At 46.9% G+C, this 14741-nt stretch overlaps 2 protein-coding genes across 2 annotated transcripts in view; one reads left to right on the top strand and one right to left on the bottom strand.

The window, feature by feature from the left end:
* LOC111869219 (dipeptidyl peptidase 1) overlaps positions 1-1585 on the bottom strand; it is an 11882-nt gene extending 10297 nt beyond the window's left edge. Inside the window, exon 1 of the mRNA XM_023860557.2 lies at positions 1480-1585. The gene's annotated coding sequence lies outside the window, so the exon portion shown is untranslated. The remainder of the gene's footprint in view (positions 1-1479) is intronic.
* An 829-nt stretch (positions 1586-2414) lies between these two features.
* LOC111869213 (sodium channel protein Nach) lies at positions 2415-14139 on the top strand. Its single transcript, XM_033753341.1, has 12 exons — positions 2415-2565; positions 5104-5255; positions 6037-6227; positions 7526-7732; positions 8184-8349; positions 8441-8586; positions 10230-10428; positions 11220-11421; positions 11900-11956; positions 12237-12399; positions 12481-12587; positions 13942-14139. Exons 2-12 carry the CDS (start codon positions 5253-5255, stop codon positions 14124-14126), a joined length of 1626 nt encoding a protein of 541 aa, XP_033609232.1. The 5' UTR covers positions 2415-2565; positions 5104-5252; the 3' UTR covers positions 14127-14139.
* Positions 14140-14741: the final 602 nt, after the last annotated feature.

Raw genomic sequence — 14741 nt, 5'->3', positions numbered from 1 at the left:
GGCCCGGGTTCGATCCCGTGTCTGGTCAAGTGGGATTTGTGGTGGACAAAGTGGCGCTGGGGCAGGTTTTCTCAGAGTACTTCGGTTTCCCCTGCCAATCTTCATTCCACCAATTGCTCCACAATCACCCTCACCTATCATCTGGGGCTGGTACAATAGGCCAGAAGTGGCCGCAGTACAGGGACTTAGTCCCACCCCACTAGCAATAAAAAAAGACGGGTGCTTTAATAACGAAGATAATGCCTCAATGCAACGGGATGCTGAAATATAATATTATTCGTAAATTTAAGTGTATAAGCAAATTCTTTGACTGCACCCCACCCCCCCACCGCCATCCTGGAAGAAATCCTGTCGGGACCCGTCAAGTAGACCCTCGTTTCGCCTAGGGGTCATACCCATCGAGATCAAGTCATCATGGCGGCGACTGTGAAGGTCACATAGCCTTCTGAGGTTGGTAGGCTCGCCACTGTGTCGTATGAAGCTGCTGTCTCCACCTTCAGGTTGAAAAGGTTTGGTGTGATGGTGGGCACAGTCTCCGATATGTTGGATACTAACTGCACTGTCGCACGGTCGCTCGCCAGAGGTTTCGTTGGATTGACTCGACGTGAAAGCTCAGAAACTTATAGAGGTCTTTCGTAATTTTCGTCAGTCCTTCCCGACCCATGTCGAGATACATAAAACGGACTACAACCGCCTTCCTCTGCATCGGTTCCACATCCTTCTTCAGAGTCGTTCCGATTTCTCACTAACTGGAGCTGTACCTACCTTGAGAAGGCCTCCACTCGCTTCTGAACTGGAGTGTCTGCCTAGTTCTGAACTGGAGCATCTACCTAGTTCTGAAACGTATCCTCTGCCTAGTTCTGAACTGGAGCACCTACCTAGTTCTGAACTGGAGCACCTACCTAGTTCTGAACTGGAGCACCTACCTAGTTCTGAACTGGAGCACCTACCTAGTTCTGAAACGGATCCTCTGCCTAGTTCTGAACTGGAGCACCTACCTGGTTCTTAAACGGATCCTCTGCCTAGTTCTGAACTGGAGCACCTACCTAGTTCTGAACAGGAGCGTCTACCTACTTCTGAACTGGAGCACCTACCTAGTTCTGAACAGGAGCCTCTACCTACTTCTGAACTGGAGCACCTACCCAGTTCTGAACAGGAGCCTCTGCCTAATTCTGAACTGAAGCACCTACCTAGTTCTGAAATGGAGCCTCTGCCTAGTTCTGAACTGGAGCACCTACCTAGTTCTGAAACGGATCCTCTGCCTAGTTCTGAACTGGGGCACCTACCTGGTTCTGAAACGGATCCTCTGCCTAGTTCTGAACTGGAGCACCTACCTAGTTCTGAACAGGAGCGTCTACCTACTTCTGAACTGGAGCAACTACCTAGTTCTGAACCGGAATGTCTGTCCAGTTCTGAACGTGTGCGTCTGTCTAGTTTTGAAAAGCCATTTCTACCCCTGGTCGCAGTTCGTGTACTTACAGCAACTTCCGTCCGACAGCAGCGCGCCTCGTGCCCCTGTGCCTATGCAACTGCTTCTTCTCCGGCGATCTGGGGCACTGTCAGGCGCCGTAGCAGAAGCAACCCGATCAAGCACTGCCGGCGTGGAGAGTGGGGGGGGGGGCTCCGGGAATGCGTGACCCCTGAAATTTTGTTGGGAATCGGCCAGCAAAAGTGTTGCAGTGCTGAACCACATCAAGGCATTTAGCAATTTGAAGCATGAAATTTACGTAAAGGCGCTTCTTATAAATGAAGTTCTACATCACAAGAAACACACGGAGTTTCCATTACGCAGCGCAGTCGGTTCATGTTGTTGAGGCAGATTTTGTGTCTTTATTCTGAAAATCATGCGCGTTGCGAAGATTGTATTCCCAAGGGGTAACAACCAGTTCTCCAAAAAAAAAGGGACTGACAACGAATTTTGCTTGAAGACCGACTGACGTCTCAAACCGTTAAGGACCATGTTTCTTACATTCCTAGGATATTCAGGGTAGAACATTTCAAATGATTTTAATTTTTTATATTAAAATTTTATACATTTCCTCCTTTTTCAATATTCATTTTCTTCCAAAAATCCACCGAGTGTTTAATGAAATAACTGATTAATTAAATAATTAAGCACCACGCCATGAGGACGTATTAGAGGTGGTGGTGTGGCTCCACACATGCTTAACGTCAGCACTAGGCTATCCGTAAAACTCGTAACAGCTGTGTGCGTGGGTACTCATAAGTAAAAGTGTAAACAGTTCATTAGAAATATTTGGACACCCCATCGGGCGAGTTGTGTTGGAAAATTGCCCTTTTGTGGTAACCCTAAACAGACCTTATCTTTGTGAGGTCAAAGTTCAGCAGATAACAGCTATCTCGAACAGAACTGAGACGACATCCCATTGCCAGAATGATAACCAAGGGACATAATAACATAAACCATCAATTTCAAAGTGTATATTGTTGGTTTTGTGACTAGGCTGCTGGTTGGATGACCGGGAAATCGTGGTTCGATTACCGGGACTTAGAGTACATAGGGGCAGAGAGCTGGACTGTCACGAAAGGAAGTGAGCAACCCGAGTAAGTTTGAGAAGAAAGTAAAGTAAAGCTATCCCTGCAACAGGCCGTGGAGGCCCATAGGGTTGTGAGACGTCGAGGCTCCCACATTTTCTAGTTAATCTGCTCACAGATGGTAGTGAGGTTGTCAGCCTTACGCGCCGGCCCCTTTTACCTTCAAGAATATTCCTGGTACTCATTTCTGTTAGAGGCTGAGTCGACCCCGGGGATATAGTGCGACTGGAAGGATTAGGTGAATTGAAAAAAAATCCAATGACCTCATCGGGAATCGAACTTAGATACTTAGGGATGTCGAGCTATACAACGTGTGTACATAATACCCTCCGAAATAGTGAAGGCTGTCAGACTGGGGAGCACCGAACCAGATGAAGCAAGACATCTCAGTGTAGGAAGCTAACTTTACACAATCCTGAGGACACAAGGAGGGTTGGATAGCGTGGAGAGAGATGTTAGAATCTTTGTTGTATGAGGCCCTATGCAGAACCTCACGAAGCAGGGCAAGGCCCACACAGGGTTGTTACTTACATAGTTATGGAGCTGAGCCCTTCTTGAGCCGCAAATTCTGCAGCTACTCAAGAATTTCCCACCATTTTATGGAACCCGAAGGTTCATTACCGTGTTAACAAGAGCCCTCCACTGGTCCCTATCCTGAGCCAGATCAATTCAATCCATACCATCCCATCCTATCTCTCTAAGATCCATTTTAATATTGTCCACCCACCTACGCCTTGGTCTTCCTAGTGGTCTCTTTCCTTATGGCTTTCCCACCAATATCCTATATGTATTCCTCTTCTCCCCCATTCCTGCTACATGTCCTGCCTACCTCATCCTTCTTGACTTAATCATTCTAATTACACTTGGAGAAGAGTACAGGTTATGAAAGAATACGCAGGGTTGTAGCGCCAATAAAGAAGATATCAGGGAGTCTTACCGCCATGTCCCAATAAAAACAACGACCAGTTTATATGAGGATTTTCCCATGCGTCTCCACTCTTCATTTCGTTTCGTAAGTTAGTAAATATTTATGGTACCAAATATGTTTCGAGCAGAGGCTGTAGATGTAGCTCAGGCGCATGTTAGAGTCTCAATACAAATTTTCCGAAAGTGTTTCTCTATTGGAAACAAGTGAACAGGCTTGGGCGAATCTAACAGAATTGTTAACGCTGCAAGTAAAGGTCAAGTTGTCCTTGCTATTAATGAAGTATAGGGGAGTCGAGGTATAGCTCCATCATTCTTGACTTCAGCACAACTTGGGAGGTGAGTGGTTAGCTTCATGCCCTGGCCGCTTTACTCCGCGAAGAAACATAGGAGGCCGAGTGGGCCTTAGAGCCAGTCTGGACGCTTTGGAGGATAGAAAAAATCCCTTGTCCTCCCCGCGAATCGAACTCCGCCCATTTAGTCCGTACCCCATTGCTGTACCAAGTGAGATATCCCAAATTCACCTAAATTCATTCATTAAAATTATCTTTGATGATGAGTTGTTAATGTGTATGAGTTACAGCAGTGTTACTATGGTAACATAAGCTACCAGGCCTTCATTTCTCTAACAGTTTCAGTTTAATGTAGCAGGAATTACCAAATTAACATTTTAAATGCACGTTCTTATATATATTTCATATGCTTGAAGTATGACTCTTTATTTCGTGTAGATAATGCACGAACCACGTCCATGACATGTATCATTATTCAATCACATTATTGCTATTCAATTTATATAATTTTTCAAATCGATTTATGTGATTGCTCGCCAGACGTTGGGAGTTGGAACAAGAATGGACTAAGCCTCATTGGCATGTCTTAAGTAGGCTTGAAAGAGGCCAGCGTAGTCTAGGGGTAACGTTCCCATCTCACGACTCAAGGTACGCGGGTGGAATTTTTAAGGGCGGATAAATTCAGGGAACAAGTCCTCCGGGAGGAACTTTAAGCCGTGTGTCCCGTGTCGTAGCTTTACGGCACGTAAAAGATCCTCATGTCTCTAGGAGACATGAGGGAATTATCAGGGACCGCTACCGGAGAGGGCCGACCTCACTGGCAGAAAGGGGCTGATAGCGAGCACCAGTACTGGAAGGGCATGGCGACTAGTTAGAATAATTAAAGGGGGACCCACAATAGACCAATAAATGGTCGCAGTGCATAGAGTAACCCACCCCCTCCTAATAATAATAATAAGTAGGCTTGAAGCGAATGTCCATGCAACTTGTTAATGCTCGACAATTCGTTACCCTTCTAACTTGGACACTATCCCAGGATTTGCCTGGAGATACTGAGGAAAGCCACGAACAATATTAGTCAAGATAGTCAAGTCTCTTTGTTGAGATCCGAACACGTGATCTATCTGAAGCAGGACTGCCACTCGCCCGACGCCTACGTCCGACTACAAAAAATATAAAATTGTGTTTTAAATACTCGAAATTGAAACTGACTCAGCTGCTGGAGTAACCTGCTGAATCCGTGACCTCAGGAACTTTTATTCATCGCTGTAACATACGCCACTCTTGCCCCCGAACGTTTCCTATAATGGCAACTTTTTTCTTGTCACAGGGATTGGAGCACATGCAGTTGACAACTGACTACTGCAATTGGTTACTGCGCTGGTCGACCGGTGCTCAGAGATCAAGCCATTGGAACCCTGACCGCTGATATTACGCAGAGCTCTGTGGAACAACTGCCCTGAAGTGAAGACATTTGAAATGGTATTAATAAGTTGCAAGGTCACCTTCATTGGGTGTTTTGATTTATGTGTTATCATTTCGATACTGGATAATCGGTCGTGGACATCCGACAAGGGATGGTCCTACAGCTTTGGGATTGCGATGGGTGGCTATGGTTATTGATCACCTGCTTCTTGCGTCTCTCTTGCTTGGATTATTTTTCGACCCTGAAGATGTAGGCGACATGTTCCTCCGAAACGTAGGTTTATTTTTAACGATCTATACGGTGATCTGTCCCAGATGTTCGAGAATCTGGCCGGATTCTTTTTGGAAAGACATAAACAACGGAGTCTCTAGATGAGGTTTGGGAATTTGTAGTCTCACAGACATTGGGCGTGGGCTGGATTCATTTGGCTCAAGACAGGGTTAAGTAGCTGACTTGTGACGTGTTTTGTAGGAAAACAAAACATCCCAGGACAACTCAGTCTTTATTACTTATAAACGATAACAGTTTTTGATTTAACTGAAAATTCAATAACACGCTGATTTAAATACCTACTTAAAGGTTATGTATTCTGTGGCGATCGCTTCTTTAATGTCACAGAAATTAACAACTTTTTAACGTCTACTTTGAATATCATCACTCATGTTTTTCCCCAGTCTCTCGAATCAAATATCACGTGTTCTCTTCCGTCATTCACAATAACCCATCCATCATTAAATGCTGGTGTGTGTCATGGAGTCCGATATCCTGTTATTATATCTGTAACTGAATATTATATTTGAAATAGAGTCGTTAAACAAACAATATTGTTTGTCGCAGAACCGGATGCTTCAGCGGCAGCCTGAGGTTACTTTGCTGCGCTGGGTGAGGCCTGCCATGGAATCGAAACAAGGAAAGGTTACCGGAAAGTGCTCATGTTCTGTCAAGAAGTACCTCATAGACTTTTGCAAGGCTACATCGTTCCACGGCCTCAAGTATATCACGGAGGAAAGAAGGCATTGGATCGAGCGGTGGGTCCACTTGCAGCTAGTTACATTTGAACGACACTACGGCGCTGCTGTCCTTGTCTCACCTTAACTTTGGACCTTCTTTAGCGTAGTGCTGGGAGTTGTGTGACTGCCTTGAGCGATTAAACTTCTCGTGAAGGACTGGTGTATAATCTGTATATAATAAAATCTTACAATGCTGTGTGATATTAGGGCACCCATAGAACGATATACACACTGGTTGTAGGTACTACTAATCTGCCAATAGGTGGATCTGTCAATAGTAGTCTCTCCGTCGTCAACCGTCGCCATTATCACGACAAATCCTTATTTAAAAGAGCTTGAAACATTTGTTCTGTATTTGTTAAGTACTGTATCGAGTTATGTTACGGCCAGACTCCGAATACGGGATTAAGAAAGAAGAGCATGGCGTATGTTGATGACACTAGCGCGATCTAAATGCCAACTTCAAAATGTCTAAGAAACGTGTCCGGACATAACAGACAGCCACGTCTCGGAAACGACGTTAGTCAACAATTGTCTATACCGACGGAGCAGAGGTCATAAACTCTTATGAAATACGCAGTCAGTGCTGATGGCAGGGACAGGATGTCATCCATATTGACTCAGCTGATCGTCCAAGATTTTGTCACAGTCATTCAGACCATATACAGATTATCACCGTGCTACCCAGAGCTCATCAGTGACCCATCTTTGAGCTAAATGACAGATACGGAGCCATTGTTTCGCGCATTCATAACGAAGAGTTAGAAAAGTTCATCTTTTAGCTTTGGCATTTCTATCTGTTTTTCGTTGCTATATTGAGGCCGTGGAATGGAGTCCCGTGAATGGTGGGGATAACAATGCCAGAGGCTTCCCCTTCTCTGGCTCATGTTCTGTTGACCTCCAGCCACAGTTATCCCCAGGGCTCTTCTCCCCGAGGTAGGGGAAGCCATAAAATTTTGTTACAAACTCATATTAAGCCTTCTTTTTTTGTTGATCGCCCTGGATTATTTGGATACAAAATTATTCGTTAATACTTTCAATATTTGTTATTAAATATATATTCTTCTTTTTCCATTTTGATCTTTTACAAACTCCAGATAGGGGGGCATATGCCTTGTTTGTACTTCCGTCACCCCACCGGCGCTTGTACCTCTCCCCCAACTTATTCCTATGAACAACAGGGCTAGAGAACAGTAGGAGAATACATGGAAGCGCATTGGAGGGGATAGTGTAACAGCTGGAGGGGGATGTCAGTGGGTCTTCTTTCTGTGGCCTCAGTATAGCAGCAACCGCAGTTCAGATACGTTTGCCCGCAGGACCCTTTGGACATTCATGTGCACCATTGGACTGGCTGGAGCGACTATACTTATCAACAAGGTGTGGACACAGTACAGCACTTCCCCCACCATCACCAGTGTCGAGAGCACACACTTCCCCATCTGGAACATCCCCTTCCCAGCGGTCACCGTGTGTCAAGTGAACAAGGTTCACCTCTCGGCCGCAGTGGCGCTGTACAGAGAGGAGTAAGTTCTGCGTTTCTTTGCTTCGTCACTTGCATCATATTGTTTGCCTCTCGGTAATTTGTTTTTATTTTATTTTGTTGGGTGGGATGAGATTGAGTCCACTTGGTACTTTGGCCACTATAGGACTTACTGTACCAGCCCCGGGCAGTAGATGTTACAGTTGGCGGAAGGAGACGGTGTCTCAGTAGAGTTCTGCTCGAATCCCACTTCCTCAGGTTTGTCGCGGCCTAAACTGTGACCGAGAAGTAATGACGAATACCCGAGGCAGGGTTTGTGTGGAATGTTCATAGAAACGACTGTAAGGATCGCTCTTTACCCAGAGGAACACAATAAGAATCCTCAACGCCGTCATAACCTCAAATCTTCCCGCTGTTTACTCGGAAGAGCACAACATGAATCTTCTCTGGCTTGAAAACCTGCAATCTTTACTGTTACCTTTTCTACATGATAGGTTCACCAAAATTCTGACCGAGAAGGAGTACTGGGCCTTTGTGTCGCAGATGGCAGAGATAATCCAGCCGGAGGGGGTGGACATGTTCCAGATGGACCTGGAGCACATACACGCGGTGCTGAGGAACCGCAGCTACGACATGGAGTCCCTCATGATGCGGGTAAGTGTAAGTAAACACGAAGAAATTCTCTGCGCATTCAGTTTACGCAGGCCGGGCCTAGAATAATCGCACTGTACATGTAATGTTCTGTTGCCAGCTGACCCAGCCTTGCTCCAGCCTACTGATAAAGTGTAAGTGGCGAGGCGAGGTGACGTCCTGCAGTGACCTCTTCACCATGCACAAGACGGATGCCGGCTACTGTTGCTCATTCAACTATCACCCGCCCGGAGCTCCGAACGGCAAGTGAGAGTTCTTTCCTTATGACAGACAAGGCACAGACTTTACATTGGCACGTTTCTGGCCATGCACAGAAGCTATCAGATACACTTGTAATATTTATCAGGGGTGACAAAAGTTAATGGACATCGGCAGCTTGTGTGATAAGTTCTATAATTTCGGGGGCCGCAAACAGACGTGGGTTGGATGGCGTAGGCGTTTAGGTGCATGATTTCAATGTAACGCATATTTATACTTAATTCATTTGTAAAACAAGAACTTCTGGGAAGAACTATTCTCATTTTTCCTTTGATACGACACGGACCTCATAGAAAACGACGCCTCCTACAATTCTCCTTTGAGATCGGAACGTGTTTACCGAACCATTGCCTAGCAACGATAGGGGGAGACACAAACAAACACACAGACTGATGGGAGAGATTTATGAAGTACGCCATTGAGATATGTTCAGTTGCCATGATATACATACCAAACTTCATCAAAATTGGTTCAGGCGTTAATGGAGGTGGGATTCACTGACACACATCGCGTAAACCTACTTTTATTTTTTTTAAATAAGGAACGTGCGCTAGAAATGATTGAATAATACTACTTTCCACGAGCCGTATGGGAATCGCGACCCACAGATTATTTAAAATACGACTTCCCTCTCTGCTTTGTAACGAACTCCTAAAATGAAACATTTCTGTTCCCTATGCGAGCATAGCTGTTCTCACGGCTGTGACAATAATGAATACGTCTGGGGTTTGTGACGCCGTGTAGTTTACTAAATCAGTATTCATGTAAAGTAATATTAGGGGCAGTAAATCCCTGCAATACGATTGTTACGCAATGCATATATATATGGTGTTCACTATACTGTATTACCAAAATTATCATCCAGCCAGCCTCTATTTAGAAACCACCCCCTGTATTTATTTAAATCCTTGAGGTGGGGTAAGACTGAGTCCACTTGGCACGCCGGACGCTAACTGACCTGTTGTACCATCCCCGGATGACGCGAGGGAGAGACAGTAAATAGGTCACAAATAGATATAAAACGTAAAACGCGTGATATTCGAACCCGGAAAAAATATTCATTTCTCGACATATCCTCCACCAACATTGGTACACCTGTCCCATCGCTTTACCAGTAAGTCGAAACCCGCTGCAAAGAAATCTTTTTTACTCTTGTCTCAGCAACCTCTTCGTCATCAGCAAAACGTTTGCCACCAGGTTGTGAACCGTTTTACGCGACAAACACTTCCCACTGTAAACAGGAAACAATTCTTTATGAACATCCTTTTCATTGTGGCCTTTTTTCCACAAAAAAAAATCAAAATAGGACACTACTCTTAGGTAGTATACTCCTCAAGCACGTTCGCCATTTTGACTACTGAAACCAACCTCTGAACATGCGAATGTGTGTCTGCTACCAAGACTGATGAAGCCGGACTGTGCTGCTACCTAGTGATACACATACAAAACCTATTACGTCCATTGCAGCTGTTTTACTTCCATTTGTGGCTTTCCCCCGTACGTGAATGTTGAGCAGTTGGTGGGATGCGAATTGGCACAGGAAACCGAGCAACCCTGTAAAAGACCACGTATTGGAGGAACGGTCGGTGGTCTTGTTGGGAAGTTTTACTGCATTTCGAATTGTACCGCAGGAACGGCGTTCCTCTGCGTGTGAACGGGGCGGGCTACCTGGCCGGGCTGAGCATGCTCATAGACCCAAGGCTGGAGGACTACTACGCAGCGCTCTTCTCATTTTACGGCATCCAGGTGCTGGTGCACGCGAACCAGGACTACCCAGAGATCTCCGCGAGGGGCATCCTACTGTCGCCGCGCAAGGAGGCTTTCCTTCAGGCAAGTGCGGAGTTCTCAAGACTGGTAGACATTTACCCACTTTTTGCAGCAACCTGGTGCTTCCATCTTCAGGGTAGAAGACTAAGATACTATGAGAAATACTGCCTTATCGGGTGTGACAGTGTGATCTGATAAGATTGTTACCAATGTTTTGGAACAACCTAGTACTTCCATCTTCAGGGCAGACGAATAAGATGTTATGAGGATTACTGTGTCTGTCTTCGAGATGGAGGAAAAAAGGGGTAATTTTGTACCCTACAGTGGAGGCAGACGTTGTATAGGGCTCTGTCTAAAGGGCCCTACTGAGTGGGACCCTTTCTCCTTTCTTTTCCTGAAGACAGATGCAGATCACACTTTCGATACAACCGAGACAACGGTTGCGGCACGCGGTAGCGTAGTTGGTTGAGGCACTATGCTACAAGCCGGAAGGTCGCGGGTTCGATTCTGGATGAAATCGGATTTTTTAATTGACCTAATACTTCCAGCCGCACTATGGCCCTGGAGTCGACTCAAACTCTTAACAGAAATGAGTACCAGGAATCTTCCTGGACGTAAAGGGAGGCTGGCGCGTGAGGCTGACAACCTCACTGCCATCTGTGAGCCAATTGTGTAGAAAATGTGGGAGCCTCGACGTCTCACAACCGTATGGGCCTCTACGGCCTGTTACAGGGATAACTTTTCCGTTTGCTTGACGGCAATGTACAGTTACAATGTTGGCACAAGGAACATGGTCACTTGACGCCCCAACCAGAGGCAATTCCCGAAAACATGGCCTGTGCCCTTGCCTTCAGGTGTCCGCGGCGGCCACCTACAGCACGCGGGAAGTGCGCGCCCTCAGCAAGGAGCAGCGTCAGTGCCTGTTCGAGGACGAGCAGTCCCTGGGCAACAGCAGCGGCGATGCGGGCGGCTACTCCTACAGCAACTGCCTGGTGCACTGTCGCATGGAGCACATGAACAAGCTGTGCCACTGTGCCCCGTACTTCTACCCCACAGGTGGGCCCCAGCAGGGGCGCACAGCGAGGTTACTCTTCCTGTGAGGGTCATACGAACACAGAATTGAGTGTTTGGGATTCCTGGGTTTTTGGACTCTGTCCATCGTCCGGTATGCTGAAGAACACGACGTTTCAGAAACTGGATTTGCTGCCGTCTTAACGTCGGGGGTGGTGGTGGGTCCCTAACCTGAATCTCTACACGATGTAGAATACCAGACTACGGACAAAGTCCAAAAACTCGCTAATGCGTAGTGTTGTCCACATCGTCGGAACCCTGGGGATCGTAATAAGTTAAGCACCACGCCATGAAGACGTGTGGGGGAGTAGAGGTATAGCTCTACCCTTCTTGGCCTCGTGACTCCCCCTCAAATCCTGCCCTGTACATGACCGTACTCTTAAGTTACCAGTGATTTCTTTCAAGGGTTACCTTACAGATCCACTCCCAGGTGGCAAGTCACTACTCATTTGTCCTGTTTCAGGTAACGACACCAAACTGTGCGGTCTCACGGACGTGGCCTGCCTTGCTGACCACAGACGTAAGTAAGCACATGGAGGTCAGGCTCCCTGCATTGTGGACCGTAAGTGAAAGGTGTTAACAGAGTGCCAGTCTCAGTGCGAGAACAGGCGATAATGCCTCGCATTCTACGGCTCTAGTGTTCGATTCTTGGCCCAGAAATTTGCGTGTCCTCTCTGAGGTTTATTGTGATATTCCGGATCCAGAAAATCCAGAAATTAGTGGCCGACGTACCAAGTGGATTCAGTCTCACGCCACACCCAGCGAAACTGAAAAATGGAAGTGTCTGTCTCTTGCTGCAGGTGTCTTCAACAACCTGAGGTCACCCAACTTTGTTCCTGGCCTGGACGACAACGACAACGCCATGCAATGCGAGTGCCACCCCACCTGCACCGACGTCACTTACTCCACCGAAATCTCAGAGTCAAACTTCTTCAAGAGCGAATATGACCAGACAAATTTCTTGTGAGTTAAACTTGTCACCTGATTACTGCAGTGTTCTGTCTCCCTCTGCCTGCCTCAGCATGAACTCCTTTGTTTCCACAGCAAGGAGGTACCCATCACGAACCATTCCATCCTTCACGTGTACTTCAAGGACCTGTCTGTACTGCGGTTCAGACGTGACGTCATCTACAGTTGGAACGACTTGCTAGGTGAGTTGCTGGAACCTCCAGCTTGTTCGGACACGGGCAGTCCCTCAGAGTCCAGACCAGTTAAATGGGAATCCCTTCCTTGACACGCGGAAACCCGAAATTAATCGAAATATTATCTAAGTGCTCATTTCGTACCTCACAGGAAACACAAATCACCACTTAGAGGTCGTAGCTATAACATCATCGCTAATTTCCACACTTTACAGTTCACTAGAGCACACCGTATAGTGTTCTCAGTGTGTTACTAGACGTTTCCTGGTAACGGGTCCAATAATGGCTATTCCTCTACCTGCATTTCGGATCCTCTCTTCACAGACTCATACAGAACTGACCCTCAACTCAAAGTCAAAGTCGCATTGCGACTGACGGTCAGTCAGTTGGTAAGTCTTGGTGTATTTATTACTCTTTCGGCAGTTACGGTCTTGTTTTTGTGGTGCGCCCTCTCTAACGAGAGGACGGGTCTATCTTTTGTATATGCTGTTGGCCTTTGTCAGCTCAGTCTTTCTCGGGTCTGAGTCCCTTGGGACTCGCGACCACATTTTACTGTCTCACATTTGAGACTTCCCTTTTCGTCGCCTCCTACGACTCGCAGGGTCACGGTGGAGGTATTCGACCCCGCCTCCACACGGGCTACTGAAATCAACTGACTCTGTCACTTGCTTATAAGATCTCGGCACGGACCACATAGAAAACAGTTTATTGTTGTGTCCAACTGCTGCATGATTAAGAATTTGCTGACTAATAACGGGAACGTGTTTACTGAGCCGTTCCCCAGAAACGGCCCTGGTATATCCCACAATCTCGAGGTCGTTGCATAGCAACGGGCCTATACGCCACAGTGTCATCCGAATCTTCAGTGTTGAACAGTAAGTCAAGCAAGATACGTACATGAAACAGGCAACAAACAGAGCCAGCTGATTTTTATTCCTTGGTTTATTATTCAACCCTGAAGTTGGAAGCGATATGTTCCTCCGAAACGGACGGCGTTGTATGCGAGAAGATACAACACTTCTGCCAACGCTTAGCTAGATCGTAACGCTTCTCCGGACTCGCTCGCTCTCCGCACCTTTCCAAGTAATCTGTGACGTCACGTGACATCTCACACAATATTTAGCAAATGCTTTTCTTATTTTTCCCTTCCGAACCCCCCCCCGCCCGGTCCTCCTGCTTAAAGCGGAAGAAAGCATAAACGTATTCTGGGAAATTGAGAGGTGCACTCACGGGGTGCACAGGACCAAATTTGGGGCCCAATACTGCCCGTATAACGCGTGTAGAAGAGCCCTGGCTTAATTAATCTGTAAGTTTTCTGCAGGACAGAGTTTTGTATTAATGTATCTGTACTCTGTCCCGACAGCCTCGTTTGGTGGTATCGTGGGGCTGACCCTCGGCAGCAGCCTTCTGAGCTTCGTGGAGCTTTTGTACTTCTTCACGGTACGCCCCGCGTGTACTCTGCTTCGTCGCGACGCTGTCGGGCCCCTCAAGGATATACCGGCGTCGAGAAAGGGCCCAGTTCCACCCCCCTACGACTGGGTGTTCTGAGAAGAGTTACCAGGTACAAGTTAGCGTCGTAGTGTGTTGTTGGCGCCGAGACGGCTGTTCCATGCCGTGTCGCCGGGAAAGCTCAGAAGCAAACTAGGCTATGGGCTGGACAGCCTTGGTTCATTTCCCGGCAGAGCAAGGTTTTTCTCATCTGCACAGCTTCCAGACAGGCTCTGGGGCCCTCCCAGCCTTCTATTCAAAGGGTACCGGGGGTCAAGCGGCCTGGGCGTGAAGCTGACCACTCACTGGTGCAGCTGTACCTCCACTCCCCCATGCGTCTCCATGGTGTGATGCATAAGTAGTCAATCACTTTGCCTCACTGTACAGCAAAGTGTCACTTAACGAGGCTACATAGCGTCAAATGGTAGGATGATAAGTGAATGACGACTTGGATGGGATTTGGAAGGAGGCGGATCGTGGCCTATGCTAGCTAATATACCGGCATTTGTCTGGAGAGACTGAGTAAAATCATGAAAATTCTCAGTCAGGATAGCCGGGGTCCCGGAGGAGAGTCGAAACGAGAACCTCCGTAATACGAGTCTGAGAGTCTTACCGCTATGCCAACCCGCTCACTCTTCTACTGTTAATTCATTGTTAATGTCTCATATTGCCTGT

The sequence above is a fragment of the Cryptotermes secundus genome, unplaced genomic scaffold, assembly GCF_002891405.2.
Source record: "Cryptotermes secundus unplaced genomic scaffold, Csec_1.0 scaffold2069, whole genome shotgun sequence".
Lineage (NCBI taxonomy): Eukaryota > Metazoa > Arthropoda > Insecta > Blattodea > Kalotermitidae > Cryptotermes > Cryptotermes secundus.
This window is presented reverse-complemented; position numbering and strand designations above follow the sequence as displayed.

Bases quoted from the DNA above. Each gene is read 5' to 3' on its own strand.
- LOC111869213 (XM_033753341.1), top strand. The intron at 8,350-8,440 runs GTAAGTAAACAC...TTCTGTTGCCAG, and splicing joins CCCTCATGATGCGGGTAAGT to CTGACCCAGCCTTGCTCCAG. The intron at 12,400-12,480 runs GTGAGTTAAACT...TTGTTTCCACAG, and splicing joins TATGACCAGACAAATTTCTT to CAAGGAGGTACCCATCACGA.